Source organism: Chanos chanos, chromosome 5 (genome assembly GCF_902362185.1).
Source record: "Chanos chanos chromosome 5, fChaCha1.1, whole genome shotgun sequence".
NCBI lineage: Eukaryota > Metazoa > Chordata > Actinopteri > Gonorynchiformes > Chanidae > Chanos > Chanos chanos.
Window position 1 is genome coordinate 46,160,424 of NC_044499.1, and position 25,056 is coordinate 46,185,479.

The window sequence follows — 25,056 nt, forward strand, 5'->3', positions numbered from 1 at the left end:
CGATAAAGATATCCAATGTAAACCGGCAGTGGGTTGGTGTTTGCAGGACTAGCATAGTCCCGACACGCCTGTGTAGGGCGGAGTGTGCACCGACCGGTGTCTTACAGACTAAGCATAGTGTAATACAGTCTCACCCAGGAATTTCAGCAATTCCGAATCAACTCAGTTTATTTTTCATGGGATTCAGACCAATATTTGCAATAACAGGTTATTAAAGGTTTTCTAGAAATTCAGAACTATGTAAGCACGGGACAGTTACAAGAGGGTTTTCTGGACATAGCTAAAACTAGTTGCATACTTATAATTCAGGTTGTCCAGTGGGTGAGCTTAGGAAGTAGATCTAACTTGAACACGTTTTAAAATGAAAACAATACAAAGTAACTACTTTTTTCAATAATTACTTGCCAATAATTTCATTCATTAAATCTATGGTAAACTATGTGTAAAATTACACACAGACGAATTTACAATGGATCAGCGTTATAACAGTGTTTACACAGACACATGAATTTCTGCGATATTCTTAGTTTCTGTATATGTTAAAGGTATCTGCTATAATTATTTACATTTTAAGCTATTCGTTTACTGTGACAGTCCTTCACCAAATCAGTAACACATCAGTGACCCTCTGATACTGGCACTATCTGTAGATGCAATGTAACGAACAAATTTCATACATCGGTTACACTCCCCTCCAAAAAAAAGAACACTACACATGTAAACAATATTGTGTTTGATGCTATAGTAATAATCATTCATTGCTGGCATAACAATTCAGCCACTGAGGGGAAAAAACCTCACATGTAAGTAAATGAAACACACTCAAGTGCAGGACTCCTTATTGCTATTAATGTGAGATGGCATTGCCAAGAAATAGGTCAGGTCAATGCTGACACTGAAAACCCTGATGTATTTGCTGTATTTTTACTGCAGCTTGGTAGCCTGAGTTTAATGCACAGTGAATACCAAGAGTAATGTTGTTTGCATAAAATTCCATAGAGATGTTCTGTGTTAGTAGAAATAAATTACATTGTGCTTAATTTGGTCCTTGTGCACCGTAAACACAAATGTAACGACAGGTCACTTTGTGTTCACACAGGTATGTAAAACCAACAAGACCAACCCATGAATAAAACTGTAGAAAATAAATCCAACCATGGAGAGGCACAGGGGTCATCAATAGCTCAAGTATGGCAAAGTCTATCCACTTTAAACAGAATAAAGTACAATACTTCCATATATACATTTTTTTTTTTCAAAATGATGAATTACTGACATAGTATTTCATGCCAAGAAATTAAAAGGCAAAGTGAAGGTAAAATATGTAGTAATTTCAAAAAAGATTTTGTATCATTACTCTTGAACCACATAACTGTGATTCTCTCTGGAGGTTCCAGAGTTGTAATATATTCTAGTTTATTTTCAGATATCACACAGATTGGAGGTGGAATCTGAATTCGGCGTAGTATGTAGAGCATTAATCAATATTCTAACCAGTGATTTCAAGACAGTGATTTCTAGCCAGTGATGAAAACACTATTTTCTACTCAAAGCAGTGCAATGGGCTACTTAACACTACAGCTTCTAGACAAATCTGTAAAACAAAGTCATTCTCGTCATAACAGAGGGAAATATAACGTCATTCCTGAGGTTTCAACACAAACACAGCATCATCCAACACATAGTAATCATTGTACATATCTCCCTCACAAAGGTATGGCAACCGTGTGACCGCCTCCACTTCAAATCCAGCCTTCTGGAATACCTCACTGGACAGGTTTGTAACTTGTTCCTCCCAAGTCTTGCCCTTTATTTTTATATGGTGCTTTGGACGCTCCCACCTCCCACCTGAAAAGAGAATTATCATTCATCAATTAGTTAAACAATCATCATAAAATTTTTATCCAGGTCTAATTTAAGGTATTTCTACATCACAAAGGACCAACCACAGTGTTTTGAGAACTAAACAGAACTCTAAAGTTCAGACAGAACTTTAGAATGAGAGTTCTTTAAAGTTTAGAGCTCTTCAGAGAACTTTAGAGTTGAGAAGTTAAGATCACTAGATCACACATCAATGCTGTATGCTGAATCTTATTGTATGTTGTCACAGCACTGACACCGGGGAGGAACTGTAATTTCATTGTCCTGAACAATGACAGTAAAGCTCTCTTATCCATCTTATGCTGGTTAACACTTAAAAACGACTGGTTCTGAATGTGCAGAGTGTCTAACCTATTTCAATATAAGGCTGGAAGGGCACCACCGCTGCCAAAATGAGCCTGCCTGAGTTTGGCACAAGGGCGTTCTTTATGTCCCTGAGCAGCTCCATTGGTTCATCACAGCGGTCCAACAGGTTCAGACAGCTGATCAGGTCATACTGGAACCCTGTCCTCTGCCATTCGTCAATGCCCAGCAACCTGCCGTGAGCAGCAGACCATCAAAGCATCACGGAAAAGTCAAGCAGTCACTGCATGAACTGCTCATTCACAGATAAGAGGTTAACCACATGCTAACAACTATGTGTGTGTAAAACTGGCAGGAAATATCCGTGATCAAAAAGTCAGTCAAGACATGAGCTAACAAAATAGCCCTCTTAAAGTATACACATAAAGGGGAAAAAAAAACATAAACTGTAATTGTTGTCTGAAAAGTATAGCAGAGTCAAAGTGCTATACTGGATCATTTGCATTTAAAAATATGGACATACATGTAGTTCTTTCTTTGAAGATGCCACTTCATGGGAGGGGACACCTCGGTTGCATAGACTTCTCGGAAATGAGCGCTCATCACATCTGTGACACCTCCATCTCCTGCTCCTAAGTCCAGCAATCTGTCCCCTTGCCAGTCTGGAGATATCTTCAGAAGATGTTGAAACTGATCCTTCGAAAAAACAAACATGGACCCTCGACCCAGAAACCTAGAATGAGATACAAAGGGAAACAATATGTAGGCAACAGGTCAGATGCAAGACCGATGTAAATTTGAAAACTACGGAGAAGGAGCATTACCCATTGATGGATGTTCGTGAGACGACAGGGCTGAAGATAGTGGAGAAGAAGGAATGGTAGAGCTGTGTGAACAGCCAGCCAGACTTCTCCACACTCCTCTTCAGAAAAGCCTTAGTGTCTGTGTCCATATGGCTCTGTATAAACAGTGGTTGCAAAGCTTCTCCAAGCATGTCAGGGCAGCAGCGGTACCACTGAAAATATATTTGTCCACATTTAATTCACAACAGCTGTGAAGTAACTGTAAATACTGTTTTGTGTTTACATGTGATAGTATGTCATACAAACCTTAAGAGGGCATTTACAAAATATAGTTCTCTGTATTGCTATTCATATATAAAGCCACAAATGAGTGTAAGAATAATGATTTCCAGGTTTACGAATGCGTGAGCAGTATGCACCTCTGTCTCTTTCAGGCTAAGCGACCAGGAGCACAGTTCTCAGAAGTTACATCGCAAAAGGAAAACCTGGACGACCCGTCTCCGTCAACATGAACAACCGATGAATAATTTGAGTATTAAGTCTAGAGTTACCTCTTGAGTTTCGTATCCAGGCATCTCTGTCTCGGTTACCATATTAACGAAAAGAGCTCGTGCAAGGGGACTGCGGACATACTTTCTTGTCCACATCTTTCGTGATGCCAGAAGAAAAGCGACGTAAAATACCACCCACGCTCCAAAAAGCAACGTCCTCATCTGTAGATGACACATAGCGCAATTAAGACAATAATATGAATACTTGCAGAGGTGGCTGGTCTCCTCCGACAACCTAATGAATTAAGGTCGAGTCTACAAGCTCGAAATACGATAATGTCTCAAGATATACTATGTCACTGGCAGAAAAAAACGAGACCAGGATTAAAAACAAACAAACCTGAGGGTGTGGTGAGTATTTGTGGGCCTCATGTTAATTCGGTGTAAGCCTTAAAACAAATAAATTTAATGACAAACTCTTTATGCTGCCGAACCCTGTTTAGCACACATCAACTTCCTGTGTTACTTCTAAAAGTGTTCGTGTTCATAACCAGCAAAATCCTGTACGACCACTAGAGAGAGCAGTTTAGCTGTTTATTGCTATGAATTAAAATTTGGTCAATATTTTGTAGCTTAACAGGGATGAACATTGGTTTGAAATTTGAATCTAACTTAATTTCATTCTTTATCAGCGTGATACAAATGCATATAAGGTTGTGCTTAATATCTTAATATGTCGGTTTAATATCTCAAACACTAATACATGTCATTTACATGTGGAGAAGTTCGACATAAAGGCGTCTCTCTGAGTGTGAAAGAATATGATGGTACAGATATGACCCATTACAAACAGAAATTTTAAAATCAGCCAGTGGTTTCAAGCAATACAAGAAAGAAATTTTTCAGTGTTCTCTGTTCTCTCAAAAATTCTAAAATTATCCAAGGTCCTTATTGTGATCTGCCTTGTATAGCACGTGCTCTTACATGTTCTTAACTTTTCGTGTTGAAAATACATAGATACGGCTGTGTGTGTGTGTGTGTGTGTGTGTGTGTGTGTGTGTGTGTGTGTGTGAGTGTGTGTGTTTTAATTGGGAGAGTCATGTTTCAGAAACAACCAGTCTCTCCTGACATTGTCACACAGACACTAATAAATCACCAAGTTTCATTCAAGACTAATGTGTGTCAGAAGTGAATTGCTTACGAATACAAGACGATGGCCTTGGTCACAGGTTTAAAACTTTGAACGTACGCAAACTACGTTGCAGGTGTCCATACGTCACGCACACTTATCAAAGGTAAGCGAAGCGTGGCATGTTCAGGTGCACTGAGCGCGCAATGCAGTGAAGTGAAGTGTGGGAGGTGTTCGCAGCGTTCATTTAAAATAAGCACCGGCACTAAATGTACTCTATGAAAATGATTATCGATTTAATGTTTCTTGTTACACGGGCTCAGTAGTATGCGTAATTGTGGACATATTATTTCTTCAAAAGAAGACTTTTGTGTACGTCTAAAATAAGATGCTAACGGATATGATTGTGGAAGAAGAGTTCGAGATTAAAGAAGATGAGCCTTGGTACGACAAACAAGACCTCGAGCATGGTAAGACACATTTGAAGTGTGATAATGAATGAAGACTCTGTTCTCTCCTCTAGACATCATAAGTGCAAATTGTAACCACCTTGGGGGGGGGGGCGCTTGCGTTCCCTATAGCATGCGGTGTATCAGTCAAAAGATTGCCGGTGAATACTTGAGAATTGATGGCTCTGAACAATAAAAAAACGACCCTCAAATTAAGTAATTAAGTTAAGTAATTATGTAGATTTTAGTCCTTGTATGTGAACACAAGCCGGAGATTTTTCAGTAGTATCATTGCAATGTAACCTGCTTCTAATGTTTTTCGCCATCTGACCGCTTGTTTTATTTATTTACCCGACGTTGTTGCATTCTGTTTTTAGTTCGATGTAATTACAGAACGTTGATATTTCATGTTACTCTGGAATTCGAAATAACCAATCAGAGAGACAGTAAGATGTCTACAAGTTAACGGCCCTCGAAGGCGGGAGCGGATAAAATTACACTTTTACTCAGTCAGCGACTCAGATTGTTTTGACCTTATACCACATCCTGTCGCTGTCAGTTTCTCAACATATGAAAGTTCATTTTTGGGGTTTGTTTCAAAGAGAGCAGTCATTTCCTGATACCAGTGAGAAAGTGCTACTTTGCGTCTTTAAAATGAAATTTAGAAAAAAGAAGGATCAATGAAATTTTCGCGTAGTCGTTATTGTAGCTTTTAACTGTGGCCATACCACTATTTTTGAAGCTAAAATGTCGCAGATAAAGATGCAACAAAGAAAATAAGGCCGACCTGCTCTGATTTGATAAGTGAAAGAGAAGAGCCATGAAATGTAATCGTCAGCTATCAAATCTTATAGCCTAAACTGTGGCTGGGAACTCGCAAGACATGGTAACCCATGCCAGACATGACCCTGTTAAACCTGTGTTAAAGGCAATATTTTGAACTGAAATGCAATCAGTAAAAATTATGATTTAATAAAATATCTCGAGTTTTCAAATGAAAGTCATTTGAATGTGCGTAATTCATGTTCCTCTTCATAGCAGTGACGATCTGCAGTAATGTGAGAGTCCTTTCTCAGTGGGCTGTCGGAGTTCTTATGTCCCATTTCTCAGTGCCTGAATCAGACTTTATTCAGTTCGTTCACGTTATTGTCTACGTGAATTCAGCAGTGAACATTAACTCCTGCTTTTACAGTTTTTTTTTAACGTAAACTTTGATGGCCTAAAGCTGGACACTCCTTAGCATCGATTCAAAAAGCAATGTTTTGAAGTATTGTTCTTATTGCTGCAACAGACCATTACTGTTCTGTGTACAACAAATAAATATAATTTTATATAAACACAGAGGATCGGATCAAATCAGCTCAAAATGTCTGTTTGTGTGAGTTTGGCCGCCCTGTGAATATACTTGGTGTGTGGTCTCAGTCTCTATACGTCTCTCTCTCTCTCACACACTCTCTCTCTCTTCCCATCTCTAGATCTCCATTTGGCTGCCGAGCTGGGTAAAACCCTGTTGGAGCGGAACAGGGAGCTGGAGCAAGGCCTGCAGCAGATGTATGCCACCAACCAAGAGCAGCTTCAGGAGATAGAGGTATACTGTTATCAGCAATGCAAAATGTTTTTTCACTGCGTCCTGTGACCTTACATCAATGTTAATGTGATTGCTTCAGCCTCTTGTCTCTGATAGAACCACTGCTTGCTCTATCATTTTACTCCAGATTCTCTCTCTCTTCTTTTTTCTTTGAGAAAATGATTAAAGTTGTTGTCTCACAATGCAGACAGGTGACATGATGGATTGAAAACATAAGAATGTGCTGAGTGTACTTTCAATGGCAAAATCACTTTAATAATATTGTCAGAAGAAACTTTTTTGTCCAACACGACACACGATCCACTCCACACTTCTTAAGTTTAGAACATGCACTTTATTTTTTTAAATGCACCCTGTAGAAACCTGATTAATCGTGTCATAAAGTTGTAGAGTCTATGTGTTAAAAAAAGGCTTTTGTAGTCCCATTCTTAAGAAGCCAAAAACGACAATAGGAAAGGGAAGTTATCAACTTATTTCAGGGCGTTCTTTGAAGATGAAAGATCTGATAAACGCGCAGGGTTTGATAAGAGCAAAACTACAGAGTTGAAAATAAAAATGGAGGAAACCACAGCAATGTCCTGTCAGTTGCATATCAGCTGTCTCAGCACATTCTGCTAAATGCAGTCAATACTAATGAAGGCAGTTGTAAATTCCAGATTCACTTGAACACCTGTAATCAGATTCTTCCCCCACACGTTTTCAGTACATTTTCAGTGCCATAGTGTTAAATGAGGAATATATCTAAGGAGGAGCGCTGTGTTGGAGGGTTGTGTTGATTCACAATTTTCCCTGTCTTTTTCAGTATTTGTCTAAGCAAGTGGACTTCCTCAGATCAGTGAACGATCAGCACGCTAAGGTCTATGAGCAGCTGGATCTGACAGCACGGGACCTGGAGAAGACCAACCAAAGGCTGGTCCTGGAGAACCGCTCTGCTCAGCAGAAGATTGTGAGGTGTGGAAGGAGAAAAAAAAACAAAACAAAGTTCACAGTTTAGGGATAGGCAGTGATGTTGGGAATCATCATTATTTTATGCTGCTCTTCAAAGAACACACACACACACACAAAATGAATGAAGCTTTGCAAAAAAAAAAAAAAATTGAGAGATGAGATCTAATTGAACATACTCATGGTTCTGTCTACCTCCACAGTCTCACAGACACTATTGACGGGCTACAGACTCAGGTGGAGGAGCTGCAGAAGCAGGTGGAGGAGCTTAGGTCAGCGGAAGCAGACAGACAGGATCTGGGGACACCGCAGCAGTCCTCAAGCCACCAAAGTGTGTCCTGTCTGAAGGACCAGAACCAATCAAAAAAGTAAGTCACCGATCGACGTGTGATCGATTTCCAGATTTATTGTTATTTTAGTTTTCAGTGACAAGAGGGTGGTTGGTGGCAGCCTGTGTTAGGCTTCAAATAAAAGTACCCCTTAAACTATTATCAGTCAAGATATTCAGAATCTTCTCTGTCCTGCTCTACACGTTCAAACCTCTTCATGGAAGTTCTTAGCATTGCCTGAACTCTAAATCCTCAACCAGTCCCCACATAATCCATGAGAGGAGCAGACCACTAAGAACATTAAAACAACATAGACACTAGCATTAAGGTCAAGGTGGGGGTTTTTTTTGTTTGTTTTTTGGGGTAGAGGTTGAGCAAAAGAACAGGTAATACGGTCAAAACCATGATAAAGCGAATGAAAACTTCGTCCAGCATGCTTAGCTTTACTGGAGAGGTTGTTGTTTCTGTGAGCAGGTCTGACAGACGTGAAAAAGAGCAGAGACAGCAGGAAAGCCTGATAAAGAGGACGTGAGCAGCAGGAGTCATACTCAGCCATAGCTTTACCATCTGTTTACACCAGTTAAAGAAACAGTACAGAGACAAACTGGTGCTGCTTTCTTGTCGCCCCTCACTAAGCTGGCTTGTCTGTTTTCTTGTCTTCAACCTCTGGGTGTAGATAGTACAATCTGATGGACATTTTTTTTAATACAGTCCCATTCAAAGATTTGTAAACAAAGAGGAATGTTTTAATGTGGGTATAGTTGTTGATTTATTCATTTTGACTTTTTTTTTTATGTGGAAGAAGAGGCAATACCAGCCCCACGGTCACCTTTTCTCAACCTTTTTTCAGATGGATAAGTTGAATAAGTTTGTCTTGATTTCCACTTTATGCATTCTTCCCCCTGTGCAGGTGCGCTGTCTTTGAGCGGTCTAGGTCTGTCAGCCCGACCCCCCAGGACAAAGATTGGGAAGAGGGAGAGCGCATGGCCCTCCTGCGTTCTGTTCGCACACTGCAGGCCCAGCTGAGGTCTGAGCAGGTTCTGCGGCAGACAACGGAGCAGGAGGCGGAGGCTCTAGCCAGGGAAATAGCTGAACTGGAACCACGACTGGCCCTGCTGGAAACCTGCCAGTCTCGGCTAGCCGAACTGGAAACGGAGGTGGAGGAGCTACGACAGCTCTGGCGTTCTGAGGCCTCTTCCGGTTCCGGGGTGAGCAACAGGCTTGTGCCTGAAGCTGTGTTTATTCGTTTTGAGGAGGTGGAGGAAAAGACGGGATGGAGAGAACACAAGCTGAGGCGCAGCAGTAGCGAGAAGCAGCTACGCGCTTGCGGTAGCGCTGACGTCTGCATCCGCGATGCAGACGACAGGGAAGGACGGCGCGGCGTCCTGCGCTCCGAGGCGGTGAAACAGCGCGGCATCTCTCTCCTGAACGAGGTCGACGCCCAGTACAGCGCCCTACAGGTTAAATATGATGCGCTGCTGCGTCGCTGCGAGGCCGCGTCGCAACCCCAAAGCCACAAAGCCGTCCAGACTCCTGCGGAAAATCTCCTCCACCAGCCTCACGTGTCAGCTGCTCCTCCCGTACACACCCACTCCCAAGGCGTTAGCACGGACGCCGACGCGCAGCTGCCTGAATACAAAGCACTTTTTCACGAGATTTTCACATGCATCCAAAAGAGCAAAGAGGACCTGAGGGGGAACAGGACCAAGCCTAGTCATGTGGAATGAGGCACCACGGAGAGAACCTCAAGGACATTTTTCAAACCTCTGAAACGTGCTCCTGTTAGACTTGGCGTCCGTCCCAGATGGTTTAATCCAATCAGAGATAATGAAGCAAAAGCGATATTGCCCGAACTAGCAGAGATCTTTCAAGAATGTTGTCCTGCACAGCATCAGTGCTTCATCCAGTCAATCTTATTTATAACTAAGGCGCGATAACTTACACAGTAGAAGTTCTGATTCATAATTAAATTATCACTTTTCCCTTTTCACTGCAGTAATACGCCAGAGCTTCTCTGCATCTCTCAGCCTGTTGGAGAACAGTTGTCCCCTCGTGATTGAAATGAGGTTGTATCATTGGCATAGCCTTTCAGACCTGGTGAAGTAAATATGTTGCAGTCTTTTCATCCTGTTTGTTTGGAAAAAAAGAGGAAAGACATGTCGGGACTGGGCTGATATTTCTTAGTGCTGAAAAGCTGAACAGTGAAAGCAACAAAGCGTTCGGTCCAATTAGTCGTTTTTGAGCTTTGAGTAAAGTGCAATGTTCTATACCACTGTGTTCTTGATTTCACATAAATATATATATATTGTAGCTCTATACGAGGTTTTCGTAGTCAACTGTTTTTTTAAGACTATAAAAAAAAAATAACTGTATATCCAACTTAGCATTTTTGTAATGGTAACTGGGTTGTGTTTATACGTGTTTAGAAAACAACAGTAGGACATTACTCGAATGGGTACAAAGGAACCAGTAGATTAGGCACCACCCTTTGGACCCAGGAAGATGAAAAAGCAGAAAGCACTGTTCTTATAAGTACAAGCTGTAACTGACCTTGATAAGATTGCCATGGCACAATTATTAGGTAATAACTTTATCAGGCTGACTAAAAGCAGAACACGGAGGAATATTGGAGACGAGTCTCCGCCTCTTCTGATAACGCACGCTCTTCAAACAGGCCAGCCATAAGGGTAGAGAGACGGGAGAGGAGATTAAAGGAACTGGGATGGCTTGGTTTGTTCTGCTGTTGCATCATTCATGTCTTACTGGAACACCCTGTCTTTTTTCATGTGTTATGGTTTATCTCCCATTCACTTGTTCCCTCACATCTACCTGCTGTTCACTGGAAATCACTCGATGTCTCCTGATGGATATCTAGGTTACTGTCTCTGTATTCAGTCTAGAATTTTCCTCTAGGCGTCTCATTTTGAGTGTTCAAAAGAGGGGTAAAGGATTTTTGGACCTTCAAATATGTTCCTTAGAAAATGTACACGTAATAAATGAATTAGACCTTGTCATAGATGTTCAAAGTAACTCCTGAAACAAACCAGCAGGTTGAGGAGGTCAGCTTTTGGGAAAGAACTACAGAAAGCAAGAGATTCCAGTTGCAGTGTTTATTGAGGAGAGTGATATACAAATGGCAAAGAGCTAACTGTTATCTTCTTGTGTCTTTGAAAAAAAAAAAAAAAAAAAGGTTTGCATGGGCTGAGTGACTGCATCGACATGGAATGGAAGTTCCAGCATGTGGAATGCGCAATAAATGGCTGAAGAGACTGTCATTTGTGTGTTTCTGTTTTTTTTTGTTGTTGTTTTTTTTAACTATTTCTTGACTTAGAAAATCTGCTTCTAGGTGAGGAAAAAAAAGTATATCTGATAAGAGTGGGATATCTCCTGAATAAATGACAGGCACTTGCTTTTGTCTTCAGAAAGCAGTTAGGAGCTACAGTACACTCAAAACACAGTGTTTGCCCAATGATCACAGGCCCGTCCTAGTCAGTCATACATCAAATTAACCAAAAATAGTCCCTTTGATGCCCAAGTAATGGTTGTATAAATAAATAGATACACATACGGTATACACACTATCAGGAAAAAAAATAACCTCAAATGTCTTCAAAACAAAGGGCAATTATTTTTTTAGGGCCTGAAAAATTCATGCCGCGAAGTAAAATTCCTTAAACGTAACTAGTGAACAAATGAGGCACTGTCGTTGCCGTTAGCAAGCAGTTCTGTTTTCAGCTGTTCGTCGGTAGAGCGTAAAACACAGGTATTGTTCTTCACATGAAACATAGACTTTCGCCCATGAAACGTTGGTGTCCCACGGCGACGTTTAACTGCTTATGTAACTGAATCTTTGTTTTAAAAATCAGACTGATGACACCGGTCTGAATGACATACGAGAATTACGTCGTGAACCTGAACAAGGTGTTTAGCTTTAGCTTTTTTCACATTTTATTGCATAATTTCATCGATTTTTATCACGAGAGAATTAACTTAAGAGCAACTATAAAATAACTTCTTCTTAAACTTCACCGCGAACTCCCAGAAATGGCACAACGATGCATTTAACGCTGATTAACGCATTAAATGGTGATTTTGGTTGATCTTTAGTCCTGGACTTTTAATAGGCTTTATTCTCAAATTATAACAATTCATAACTGTTCCCCCCCCCCAGCGTCTTTCCATCCGAACGATTTTTGATTTCTTTTCCCATCCAAACAAATGATCAGGTGTTTTAGGGCATCTCTATTTCAGTACTTTGGTTTACCTGTATCAGAATCTGGAAGATGAATGTAAACATTACGGAGAGAAGCAAGGGCACAGGGTTGCATTTAGAGAGAAAAATTTCAGCATTATCTCAGTCACAAAACTGCATAACTTATAGTCAACACAGTAAGAAAAATGGATTTTACATCAAATTAGACGGTTGGCATTACTCTTTTCCCCTGTTTGTATTTTTTTAACGAATCTGTTTCCTAACGTGTCCTTTTGCTTCTCTGACTGGCATATAATTCCTTTTCCTGCACGTGCCTGAGGAAAAAATGAAGACCATGTCGATTCCTTAATTCTTGTAAGTAAACAATCACAAAGAAGAAAAAAAAAACCAAAACAAACCAAAACACGCCTTTCTGTCAATAAATATCCTAGTTAAGGCCATGGAAAAAAAAAAAAATTAAGGGTTTTATGAAAGGCCACTAACTGGGTCAAATCAAATCGAACTATGAAATGCGCTCTTTATTAGTAATCACTAGTCAGTTGTGACTTCCAAAAAAAAAAAAAAAGGAAACAAACGAATACTTTCTCGGTCTACGCGTCTCCCAACTCTTGAAATTTTCATATAAACACAAACAACTGATCCATGTTGTTCTCCAGCCCTTTTTGTTTTTCGTGAATACGTTGTGAGGTGTGTTTGCTTTCAGACCGTTTCTGGTTTTTGCCGATGCTCAGCTATACATCCAGAGGGATTCATAGAAGCAGGTGCCTCAGAGCAGTTGATGGACATTTCCCCTATCTCCCCCAACCCCCAACCCCCCCACTTTCTTTCATGGTCTGTGCCAGGTGAGGGGCAGTGATTGGCCCATGAGTCTGCTCCACTTCCCTGTGCAGAGTTCACTCTCACTGAACTCCACAGAGAGAGACTTTGATTGATTGACAGGATCCAACAGGTCTCCTTTCACTCACTGTCAGGACTGCACCGTGCCTCTGAGGTACCACATCCCTCCCAGGCTAACACAGCACTCCTGCAACAACAAGGAATATAACAGATAAGCCTTAGGTACCCAGTCCAAATTTGGCTTTAAAAGATCAGAAGACTTTATAATCTATTCACTATAAATAAAAAGTGCTAACTGACGTAGTCTGATTCAGTAGATTACCTTCAGCAGCTTGTCAACATCGGCCTTGGTGACTGAATCACCAAACTCCTGCGTGAGTCGCGTCTGAATGACGTTTCTCCGGACGCGGTAGTTGGTGTTGAAGATGTCAAACAGAACTTGTCGGTGCTGAAATGGGACCAAAGCGAATGGATGAGATGATCAGGTTACATCTCAGATTACCATTTACACAGCACAAAAGCAAATTACCATTTACACACATAAACAAAAGTACATGCTAGAACTCTTCAGATTGAAAAGCTTCAAGTTTCAGGAATTGGTGCCTAAAGATTTACCAACAACAACAACAACAAAAAAAACATTTTATAGCACAGCTATACCTATTATGAATAATAAATGTACACTTTTAAAAAATCTCAAATATGTCAATGAATTTCTGAGGTGATTTAAGACATTCCAGGAGGTGGCCATCCATAAACACCCTTTTATTCATTGATATTCTTATTTTCTTGTTGCAGGGAGAGAAAAAACCTCCACCATATTCATGTGATACAAATCTTATTTGATACGAGAACGTGCACACAGGCAAGATTAGACACATAATAATGACAATCCAATAATGCCTCCCAGCATCCCAGTTACCTTGTCAAAGGTTTCTCCGCTCTCCCACAAACCAAAGACTTTCTGCTCCTCTGCAGAAGCCGTACTCTGAGGGGGGAACTGGGGAGGAGAAAAGGGGAAATAAACATGTTATCAGGAGCGTGTTTACAGAAGAAGTCAAACAAACACAAAGCATGTACTCAACACTCAGAGGAGTTCAATACAACAACCTATTGTTAATGTAAGGGGAGGGAAAAAAACAAACAAAAAAAAAAACGTTCTGTGAAATGTGGCGAGTTCACCAGGAGCGTTCCCAAACACAAAAAACTTGCCATAAAAAAAAAAAAAAACACGCTGTAAGTTCTAAAATCATTACAACCAGTTGGGCTCTGGTGTGTCTCTTAGTGCCCTATAATGTCCTTATCAGTAAAGCTGCATAAAGCTACCGTCCTCCTCTGACCGAGACAGGGGTCAATGTACAACGTACGCTGAACACGAGTCAAGTCTCAACAACGCGACAAGGGCAACAAAAACGAAACACTCCCAAAAAGAACCTATCGAAAAATTCCTAAACATCTCTGACTTATTTAAAAAAAAAACGACCCGGAGTCGAGCTATGAAAACGTGACGGGAGAGGCGGCCATCTCGCTGCACTGTTGAGATGTCTGGGGAATTACTATTTAGACTGAACCGAGGGGGTGATGCTTTAACGCATGGACAACGGTCCAATCAGTCAATATTCAAAACCATCACTCCCACTGTGTGATACCACTGGGTCAATTAGCTTCGCCTTAGACTGATCACGGGCTTAACGTGCACTAATAGCAGTTACGTAAGGAGCACCATTCTTACTGTGCTCTCCACACCCTTTAGTCAATAGGCCTAACCTCTCCTAAAATGGATTAGAGCTTAAACCCATACAAAACTGGATTAACCCAGGACGGACACAAGAGATACGTACACAGCGGACCTCTGTTTAAGAGGACATTCATGGATTTCCGTGTTTACATGCAATTCCCAGGTTTAGGAATTTTCTTGAAAATTTGCACAAATGTTTATATAGTGGACTCCTTAACAAGCCTCGCAGTGTGGCGATCTACTGACATTATAGGAGGGTATTGTATGTAAAATGTGATTAACTGAGGTTTAAGAAAAAAAAAAAGTAACGAAGCACCAAGCAGGTTTTACATGCAAACACTAAGATTTTTAGCTTTTTTTTTTAACGTTTTTCATAAAACCATGCTTTTTCAGCAACCTAAAACACACTGCAAACCACACTAATTCCATGTGCCACTAAATGTTGTGCTGACAGTGAACTTCAAAACAAACCACTTTTTACTATTAAGACCTATTTGTTGCCAGCACAGTTTTCTGAGTAATGTGTAATTGTGTTGATAGTGTTTTTTTGTTCGCTATTACCACAAGCTAGACAAAGCAGTTCCCTTCACTTTGCATGCACTGGTTGCATTGGTTTGGTCAGCGATGCAATTTACACTTAATGAATAGCATGTCTAATCAAGAGGATACACCGCTAAATGCTTATCTACTGAAATAACGTATCTGAGTAACTCAGCTGACCATTTAAACGCTCAAAGATAACTGACCGAATATGCTCACGTGGTGAACTGCTCCACTAAGGTGCCATTTGAAAGACTAACTGGGCAGGAGAAACCCAGATAGGATCATCCTGTCACGTGATCAAACTGTAGAAATGGATTATGGTACGACATGACGAAAGGATGTGCCTAAAAAGAACTGCTCCATAGTGCCAACATAAAAACACTTCCTGGGCCACTGAACGTAGTATTCAATCTACTCACAGACAACGTGTGGTTTTGACACAGCTGAAATCATAGAGGTGTCTTGAATATTTTTAAACCTGCAATTTTCTCGCTTTCTCATCTGCATTCATTTCGTTAAGACTTGGATGCTATGCAACATGCATGAACAAAAATGTATCCTAATATGCAATGTTTAGGCTACTTTCATACATTCATAAACGCTGTTTGAAAAATAAAATATCCGGATTTTGGCATTCCTTGAAGCAAAATACTAATATACTGACATTTAATGATGTACTGATATTTAATACACTGACATTTAATACAAGCTAAAACGTGAACAAATTGTTCTATGGTTTTCACATCATTTCGAAACATCTTTTTTTTTTTAGACCACTCCACTGTTATATTAAGCAGTGAGAATTCAGAGCTGGTTCTTTTTATTTTACTCAGTGTTCACTATCCTGACAGCAATCAATCAACCCATCCATCAAACATTATCTTCAGACACCTTTAAAGAGCCTATTTTTTTTTTTTTTCCAGAAATAGTGCTCCCGTAATCCAGGATGAACTATGATATCCATGCGTCTGTATATCTTTTTTTCTTCCCGCCGCGCTGGGCAAAAATTAAACCGACACAACGGGCGAAAAGAGTGAGCTAATCCTGTGTTGACGTCTGGTGGCTAATGCTTAAGGGCTTCCTGGATGACCCCTGAACCGAGCCATTATCCCGTACGTTTCAGCCGTAGAAGTTTCCGGTGTGAACAGGGTTGACGTACTCACAGGCACAAAGATCTGTCTGCAGTTGCTCCGCAGGATGGTGTCCTGCAGCATGCGGTCCGTGACGCTGCCCAACTCGCAGTGCCCGGCGGGGAGACTCGCCAGGTGTAAGTTAAACAAACGCTTCACCTCGCTCAGGCACAGCACAAAGTGCTTCCGGAACAAACTCTGAACAAAGTCTTGGAGCTCGGGGACGGGGGCGTGCCCGGCCCCGTGCCCGTTATGAGGGTCCGTGTAGGGGGAGGTAGGGTAACCGTTGACGGAGCCGTTGAAGAGCGCAGAGGAGGTGTCCATGGGCTCCTCGCCATCACTAAGAGGCTCCTCTTTCACACAAACCGCTTGACTGGCACCGTCGGGTTTTTTGCCCGTGTTGGCCGACCCGGCCTGCGCTCGACGTGCGTCCAGATCCTTCTGCAGGGAGCCGTGGTTCTCCCGAGCCCGCTCTCGGGCCATCTTGAGACGCTGTTCACCGCTAACGTGCGCTGGTTCTGTTAAACACACAAACACCAATGCACACTTTTATTAGACTGATGTCTAACAATGCCAGATTAAACACAAGAACTACAATAAGCAATTACGTGCTGAAAAAGCAACTGAGTGCTGAAAAAGCTCACGCTGAGAAAGAGAGAGGCGGTTTTACAAACAGACTCTTAAAGAGTTGCAAAGTTAGATAAATACCCATTTGCGCATCCTTCTTTGGCAAGAAATCCTCTTTAGAGAAGTTAAAAACTTTCTCCAACCTACAAAAAAAATACATCACATCAGCATAATCCCTGTCGGACTGAAACATTATTGTGTAATTAGCAACCATCTTTAAGGGTCCGTGTTCTGTTTAATCGAGCGAAAGTGATGACACATTACTTGGTCTGAATGCCAAGCCATAGCATCTTCTGTCGCTGTGCCACATCGGGGTGTTTTTTAACAAAGTCATTGTCAGTTGGCAAGAGGAATTCCCAGCCTCTGTTTGCTCTGGGAACAGACATCTGCTCCAGAAAGTCTTTCACATCCTCAGGGGGCAGCTGTGGGCACACAGAGAGAACAGAGGAAGTGAGAGTGCGTCACACCCAGCGATGGTGGCCGTGGAGACAGTAACCAGGCAATAAGCTGGCAGCCTTGCATGAAAAGACACATTCAAATTGCAGGGGACTCTTTAATCATTGTCAACATTATGCTGTTGAAGAATATAGGACTACGTACTATACTATAATGTCATAACAGATAATTCAAGACTGACAAATAAAAACATGCTCAGGGCCCAGAAGTAGTGGAGCATTATTTCAAACAAGATTAACGAGTGACCTATAGACGTGAAGTTAAAAATATGTAGCTCCTAAAATTACATGAGATCTAGTGTAAAACAGGCAGTAACAATGACATTTTGCTCTTATTAAAACGGAGACAGCTCCAATACAGAAATAAAATCCCAAACTGTTCATTCTGCTATTGTTGACGTTATATTCTTACAAAGGCCTGAGTTTTACAGTTATGCTGTGCAGCGCTCAATGGCGTCTGTGAACGATCACCATAAATGAACCTCATAGACCTTACAGAAAGAAAAAGCCTACGAACCTTAATGATGGAAGCAACCTCTTTTCTCATCAGAGATCGCACATGTGTGAATCTCCACATCTGAAAAAGCAAAGAGAAACTGGAATGCATTACCTGTATTTCTCCAATAACATTAACTGATTAATTACAATTTCCACTTGGCATTAAGATAGGCATACGTATTCAAACAAATAATTACAGGACAACCCCCCACCAAAAAAAGATGAAAGACTTTATTTTAAAGATACATTGCTAGTTAAAGCGTCCAATGAGGTGACTGCCTACCACAAAGTCCCGCCCCCGACAGAGCACCTCTGCAGGAACTCCACTGTGAGGACTGCAGCTGGTCTTCGGGTAGAGCACATCGCTGTAGATAAACAAGAATTCTCTGGTTACTTACACTGCAGGGACAAAAAAACTGAGCACCGTACACGATTTTACTCATGTTCCCAAGTGTCCCCCTTCAAATTAACACACTGTCCCCCTTCAAATTAACATATGCATACAGGAACCAGTATACACAAGCAGATTCTCTGATATATTTGTGTTTGTTCTGAGCTGTCCTCCAACCTATAAAAGTCCACAATTTTCCACAAACCTCTGACAGTCCGAATCTGAAAGTCACGCTAAATGTGTAATAAATACTCCCACCAGATGCTCTGAGAGACCGAGCTAAGTTAACACTCTCACCTTTTAACCACCCAGTTTCCCTGGACAAGCATCGCCACCTGCTGGATGCATCGCAGTACAGCGGTGGAATCTGTGCCCGGGGTCAGCAAGCCCATGAGGTTGGCAAAGGGCATAACCTTGACTGAAGACAAGAGGAAAACAAAACTTAAAAAAAAAAAAAATCACAGAGCATAATAATCTCCATATGTACACTCATAACTCCATCACAACTCCATCTAGACATTTTATTTTATAGCGTGATCTGGCAGTCGCTGAACTTTGCAGCTTGTCCAGATTGTCTCTACACGAGCATAATCCGATGAAAGATGCAATAAATACGATGTATTTGAAGGTTCGCTGACCATTCTTCATCAGGGTCTTCACTTGGTCTCCGAGGGGCAGGGTGCGCAGCTGGGCCATGGAGAGCACATTGCTGGGTCCCACCGGCTTAACGCTGAGAACCAAATAATAAAAACAGGCGGTGAGCGTCGGTTTATTGTCTTTGCAAATAAGAAGCGTACGGCGAGAGAGGAGTAGCATAACTTACGCCTTTTCCTCGGCCACGGGAGGCATGAGCATAGCCAGGTATTCACTGGTGAAATAAAAAGTTAGAAAAGCGTGAGTACAATACAGTATCAAATGACTGGTGTGCGGTGTGATTTTCGCGTCACAGAAAAATCAGTTGACTGAAAGAACCTGCATGGTTCTCACACATAACATTTTACTGTATTCAAACCAGGTAATATACAGCTGTTTAACAACGTCAAAAAGCACAATGCTTACAACCTACTCATACAAGTCTGACAGCTTTCCTACCCCAACGGTTAACCGACATGGTTGACAGACTTTGTATGGACGTCCAATTATTCATACTGAGACAATGTTCCCGGTGCTTTCTGGGTGGAGTCGATTCAGTTGGACAGACAGACAGACAGACCATGATCTCCCTGTTCACAAACGCACTACTCACCTTCGTGTTTTCACCAGCTCTGTGTTCTCTGAAGGGCCCATAGACTGGCAGTAAAGATACTGTCGCTCGTGCTCCGAGCGAGAATCCTACACAGAGGAAAAACAAAGAGGAACATCGGAGGGTTTTTTTTTTTTTGGGCATATGTACAGAGCAACCCTTCTGTCTCTCTAACGTAACAATGGCCTATGTTTTTCCAAAAGCATTCGCCCAACCAGCCGACCAAGTCCAGCGTTCCCGCTCAAATTTACTACTATTGTTCCACTTTTCAGACCCCAACCAGCCGACCAAGTCCAGGGTTCCCGCTCAAATTTACTACTATTGTTCCACTTTTCAGACCCCAACCAGCCGACCAAGTCCAGGGTTCCCGCCCAAATTAACTACTATTGTTCCACTTTTCGGACCGACCTTCAAGCCGTGGTAGTGCAGGTGAACCCAGGGCTCCTCCGCTTGTTTCTTCTGGAGGAACTCGTAGGACTGAATACGGCGCTGACGGGCCTGCTCAGACTCGGGTCGAGAAAACCTGACCTGTGGGAAGAGCCGCGCGAATATATTTAAGCGAAAACACACGAGGGACCACGCGTATGTGACCGGGGACTATATAGAGGATGAATATGTAATAATGTGAGTTTTTAGTGTTGGAAAGACGTCTCGACTGAGAAAACATGTTTTCGCCCCAAACAACAAAAGAGTTGCTAACCTCATCAAAGACATTGTGAATCAGAACAAAAAAAAAAACGTTTAGGCTGACGGTGGTAGAGATTAAGTATTTTGTTGGATGCGATTTCTGGGGATATTGGCTGTAGCCATAAAGGGCCATGTCACTATCCACAGAAACGCGAGCGTTTAAAATCTCACCGTTATCTGTTTGACTTCATCCTCCGCCTCGTCCTGAGAGGAATCTCCACCTGTGAGCAGATATCACGTCGGTCAGCAAGCTCAGCATTTCAACCGCTCTGCTTTTTGTCTCTGCCTCAAACAGAGACCTAAAGAATCTCCTGAGTGTGTCACATGCATCAAACGGACAAATGCATTGTACCAGTAAAGCACAGTCAGCTATGAAGTTTCAATACCCTTCTAAAGTCACATCATTTCATATTGGCTTTTGATTTTTAATATTATGATCAGTGATTTATAGGTAGGGATTAGTTTTCCTATTTCAAATATGCTGTCTAATACCAAGTGTGCTTCACCTTTTTGTGTTCACATGTTTTAATTTTTAATTTTTTTTTTTTTTTAATAAAATGTTACTGTTGTTTATACTACTTTACAGCTGTAGAGATACCAAAGCTCTTTAATTATCCTGCACCTTCATTCGCTGCTTCCCTCTCGCGGTGCTTGGAGTCGGCTTTGTCCAGGTACGAGAAGCTGGGTCTCATCTGAAGGATGCCTTGTAACGGAGTGAGATGCAGTTCCCCTATCAGCGACACGGGAGAAGAGTCAGCGTCACAGTTTGAAGACATGCAACACACTCACATCATTAGCTTGCCCGGCGCCGTGGCCTGAGCGGCCAACTGAAAAGCGAAAAAAACGTTTCTACCTTTCCGTAACACCGCTGCGGCGTAGCGGGACGTATCTGTAGTGGCCTGGATGGATGAAAAGGTCTGTTTGTCCATCATTTTCCTTCATAACAAAAGAAAGAGAAACGACAGTTAAAATTTCAATCGAAGCGCCGACTGATTCCACAAAAGGGCATGTGAGACTTTTAAGGTAAATAATGATCAAGTATCAAAATTAAAATGTATGTGGTTTCTGTTGTGACATCTTCAGCAATCAGAGCAAGTCGTTTGTTATTCATCACACGTGTACAACAAATGACCAAACAAGAGACAGTCTAAACATGCTGTCCTCTAGTGAGGCATTGAGACACAGGTATGTGGTGATAGTGTATGGGAAACTAACATGGAGTAGGTGTTGGAATCCTCCATGGAAGTACCATCCACATTCAGGGCAATCTGTTCCCCTTTACTGCGGCAATAGTTTGGACTCATGGTGTCCAAAGCCATCTCCAGTTCCACCTGCAGAGAAAATACCCCCAAAAATATGGAATTAATTAATAAATAAGCGTTCAGAAATCCATCAATATCAAAGACACACAAGAATATGCAAACAAAAAAAGGTGGCATTACTTCAAGAAATGAATTTTCTGTTAAACAGCCACTGTGCCTTGGAGTTTATAAGTAATCACACCTCACCATCACCCACTACAAGACCTACTGATGGTGCGTATTTTCTCAAATCATCAAAAATTATATAACAGAAACACATTCTAAGGTCACTTAGAATGTGTGTGTGTGTGCGTGTGTGTGTGTGTGTGTGTGTGTGTGTGTGTGTGTGTGTGTGTGTGTGCGCGCGTGTGTGTGCGTGCATGTTAATCTATGCAGGATATCCTCCTGCTCATTCTCATGACTTGGCAGTTGTGCTGTGGTTTCTGAGAAAACTAGTCCACGGCACTGATAGACAGTGAGAGAACGGCAATACGCATGTGGATAGCTGCCTCTCAGTACACTGTAACTACTCGAGGAAATCTGTCAGAGGACATAAATAACCTACAAAAACTTTCTTAAAATATGATCCAAGAGGCCACAAGTCCCACTAACATACTGCACTCCCTGACTGGCTGAATCCTGGGTACATTAAGGTAAAAATGAACGACTGATCATGAGCTGAAATTCAGACCTCCAGAGGAAATTAGGTTTTCAAACATCTCATTTTATTTATGTTCATTTAGGTGACACCCTTATCCAGAGTGACTTACAATTATTAGTATCAACATAAGGGACACCTCTGAAACACCCACAATCCAGTTACTAAACCTGTCACTTACCACTGTGACACAAACACCAGATAATAGAAAGAGTTATTCTGTTCAGGTGAACGCCAGGCGTGACAACATTAACAATATACCACAGGTCCTCACAGAGAAACTTCCTAATTACCCTAATGTCCACATTAAGGACACAGTCTAACGTGTTTTATTGCTTTTGCAAGACAGTTAGAACATATTTTAAAGGCATGAGAGGTGAGTTCTGAATCGCTGTCACACAGTTATTGCACCAGAGAAAGCAAGAATTCCTATGATATTACTTTGGTTTTTTTCATTATGTGCTCACTGATATAATTCACAGCAAGGTGAGAGGGCTTAGCTCTGCTGTACAGTGATGATACACACAGCTGGGACACCGTTTCAGCCAATCAGCAAGCAGGACCGGACTGATCCATTTTATAGCACTATTTTTTTTTTTTTTTTTATAATCAACACTACCAAAAGTTCATTTTGGTCACCTGCCGAAGTGACCAGTAAAACTGATCTCATTACCAGCTACTGCCCAATTCTCATCCACATATGGCAGGGTTTAAGTTTGTGCCCTATCCAGAGTCAAGAAAACCCCAGTGGCGGTAAATGACAGTTCTTACCTTCTGTTGTTTTGGTTTGATTTTGGCAGATAGATGAGTTACATCGTCATAGGTCATAGTGAAGGGACGTATCGGATACTACAGGAGGGAAATGGTATGTTTATAAATGGTATATTTATAAAACATCTTGGTGTGAATATAATGCAACCTCATGACTCATTTTACTGAACAGTACAGTTGGAAAATGTGTGTGGTATCCTGTTATCATTTCTCCAGACAAAAAGTCATGTATTCATTTCTATTATCGCATTTCCACATGAGCAGCAGTTCACTTAAAGCCATCCTAAACCAACTATTGAAACCCAATAAAAGTCTTTAATGTCTAAATGGAACTTTAAACTCACTATACCTAAGGCTAAATCTGATGTTTTAGAAAAAAAAAGAGAAAGCTGACATGAGCAAAAACAGAAAGCCTCCATGATCCAAGGAGGAAATTCCACAAAGCAGGACCTCTCAGTTAGCCAGATGACTTTAGCCAGAAATTAGGAGCATCCAACAGGAATGTTCCTCAGCTCCTCTCCAAATGAACCGTTTTGATTTATTTGGTTAACTGAGAGGGGCTGATTTGTATAAGACTCATTAGGTCTAATCTAATGCGTGTCTGCTATGAGAAGTCTCTCAGAACATCTAAGAGAGAGATAGAACACATTCCATCCATACCTGAAACAAATACAACTTTTCTGCAAGACCTTTGGCCAGGTAAACATCGATCTATAAACAACAAGACAGATTTCAGAACATTTTGAGCAAACGTTCAAGTCGAATGTTCACATTTTCAGCATTCAGAGTTTTGTATTTCATCTTTTAATTCATCTTAATATGATGTATGGGGACAGAGGGCTGGGTTTACGCCTACCTCTTGTATGATGGGGTCATCATCCTCCCCGCTGGCCATAGTGAGGGGAACAGGGACGAGCCTCTTCTACGGACCTCAGGAGGCCAAACCTAAGATTGCAGTATTATTGAGGTGCCCATTCTATCAGAAGCAAAGGAATGCTATGGCTCACTCAATCTTTTTACGACTCTGAAGTTCACCGACAGAATTACTGGAATAACTAGGGCGTATATGAAAGTCACCCGATAGAAGAAGGGTAGCCTAACATTCCAGAAACAAACATTGATATGATGAATATTTACAAGATTATCGGGACACGAACAACAATTGCCGTCATCTATCTCACCGGGATTCAAATAAATTATTTTATATTCGGTTTGGATAACGCCTTTGATTACAGGCCTCTTGAAAATAAACAGAAAACAGATGTCTCTGCAACGCTGCAGGGGGAGATGCACACGGTGAATCCTTGCTATATGACAGCGGTTAGATGGCAAGCACCTTCATGTTGGTATGAGCTGTTGACTTGGTGTTACAGCTCAGCAACATAATACTGAAATGGTGGGTCATGTATTCTGACCTGGTTGCCGGGATTGTTTCCGACTATGTTGGCGTTTTGTAGCACGTTTACGTCAAACCAGTCACTGATCAGCCGTACCTGACGCAAGATCGTGCAATTTAATCAGCTCTCCAACGACACCAAACACACGATCATAAACATCGTGTGATATCTGCATATTGTTTTTATCATCTACAGTCGCATAGCACCAACAGAAGAGTTTTTCCTCTATTGAGCAGTCAACCTATGATGAGAAATTTACTTGCTAACTAACTTTAAGTCTGTATACGAAGGCCAGTGTTTCAGGATTCCGTGTAAGTTATGAGTGCCTACAGTTAGCTGCTTGTGTGATATCAAAGAGTGATTATTTCAACGTCAATAACAATCTGACTAAATTAACTGAGTTTTAAAGCTCTCTCCCAGTCAACCGCTAGCTAACGTCACTGGGCTAAGCATTCATACCACTAACTGACTCATATTGCAAGGCCTCAGTTGTTATGAGGGACTCTGTACCCTGAAATAATGTAGATCTATACCGTTACCTGTTCAGAGAAATGAGAATTTGCTGATGTTCCCAAAACGGCCTTGATTTGTTGTCCTTTAATTACTCCAAACGTGTCAAAGTGCTGAGTGTCGGCACTGTTCCTGCTAC

General features: G+C 41.4%; 3 protein-coding genes across 4 annotated transcripts; 1 reads left to right on the forward strand and 2 right to left on the reverse strand.

Moving 5' to 3' along the window:
- Positions 1–188: 188 nt before the first annotated feature.
- On the reverse strand, positions 189–3,969 carry mettl9 (methyltransferase 9, His-X-His N1-histidine). 2 transcript variants are annotated; one of them, XM_030774336.1, is made up of 6 exons: positions 3,879–3,969; positions 3,539–3,700; positions 3,009–3,199; positions 2,708–2,917; positions 2,233–2,417; positions 189–1,848 (listed from the first exon to the last, which is right to left on the reverse strand). In XM_030774336.1, exons 2-6 carry the CDS (start codon positions 3,698–3,700, stop codon positions 1,640–1,642), a joined length of 957 nt encoding a protein of 318 aa, XP_030630196.1. In that variant the 5' UTR covers positions 3,879–3,969; the 3' UTR covers positions 189–1,639. The 2 variants fall into 2 exon arrangements, with proteins under 2 accessions (XP_030630196.1, XP_030630195.1); XM_030774335.1 differs by lacking the exon at positions 3,879–3,969 and having other exon boundaries at positions 3,539–3,715.
- A 1,026-nt stretch (positions 3,970–4,995) lies between these two features.
- On the forward strand, positions 4,996–9,645 carry cdr2b (cerebellar degeneration-related protein 2b). Its single transcript, XM_030775101.1, has 5 exons — positions 4,996–5,077; positions 6,532–6,644; positions 7,447–7,595; positions 7,793–7,957; positions 8,853–9,645. The coding sequence occupies exons 1-5, from the start codon at positions 4,996–4,998 to the stop codon at positions 9,643–9,645; spliced, it is 1,302 nt and encodes a 433-aa protein (XP_030630961.1).
- Positions 9,646–12,725: 3,080 nt separating this feature from the next.
- Positions 12,726–25,044, reverse strand: polr3e (polymerase (RNA) III (DNA directed) polypeptide E). The gene is made up of 21 exons (XM_030774361.1): positions 24,947–25,044; positions 23,867–23,955; positions 23,671–23,721; positions 23,011–23,088; positions 21,496–21,611; positions 21,134–21,216; positions 20,903–21,010; positions 20,452–20,501; positions 20,002–20,121; positions 19,597–19,682; positions 19,174–19,218; positions 18,989–19,080; positions 18,648–18,768; positions 18,243–18,324; positions 17,979–18,038; positions 17,271–17,428; positions 17,088–17,149; positions 16,413–16,897; positions 13,891–13,968; positions 13,291–13,416; positions 12,726–13,155 (listed from the first exon to the last, which is right to left on the reverse strand). The coding sequence occupies exons 2-21, from the start codon at positions 23,903–23,905 to the stop codon at positions 13,099–13,101; spliced, it is 2,097 nt and encodes a 698-aa protein (XP_030630221.1). The 5' UTR covers positions 23,906–23,955; positions 24,947–25,044; the 3' UTR covers positions 12,726–13,098.
- Positions 25,045–25,056: the final 12 nt, after the last annotated feature.

Coding starts and splice junctions, on each gene's coding strand:
- mettl9 (XM_030774335.1), bottom strand. CDS start 3,715: ATGTGTCATCTACAGATGAGGACGTTGCTTTTTGGAGCGTGGGTGGTA. Junction 3,200..3,538: donor CTGGATACGAAACTCAAGAG/GTAACTCTAGAC, acceptor ATATATTTTCAG/TGGTACCGCTGCTGCCCTGA. Junction 1,849..2,232: donor CCAGCCTTATATTGAAATAG/GTTAGACACTCT, acceptor TTCTCTTTTCAG/GTGGGAGGTGGGAGCGTCCA.
- cdr2b (XM_030775101.1), top strand. CDS start 4,996: ATGCTAACGGATATGATTGTGGAAGAAGAGTTCGAGATTAAAGAAGAT. Junction 7,596..7,792: donor GCTCAGCAGAAGATTGTGAG/GTGTGGAAGGAG, acceptor CTACCTCCACAG/TCTCACAGACACTATTGACG. Junction 7,958..8,852: donor GACCAGAACCAATCAAAAAA/GTAAGTCACCGA, acceptor TGAGCGGTCTAG/GTCTGTCAGCCCGACCCCCC.
- polr3e (XM_030774361.1), bottom strand. CDS start 23,905: ATGGCCAGCGGGGAGGATGATGACCCCATCATACAAGAG. Junction 23,722..23,866: donor ATGACCCCATCATACAAGAG/GTAGGCGTAAAC, acceptor TGTTGTTTATAG/ATCGATGTTTACCTGGCCAA. Junction 21,011..21,133: donor CGCAGCGGTGTTACGGAAAG/GTAGAAACGTTT, acceptor TGTCGCTGATAG/GGGAACTGCATCTCACTCCG.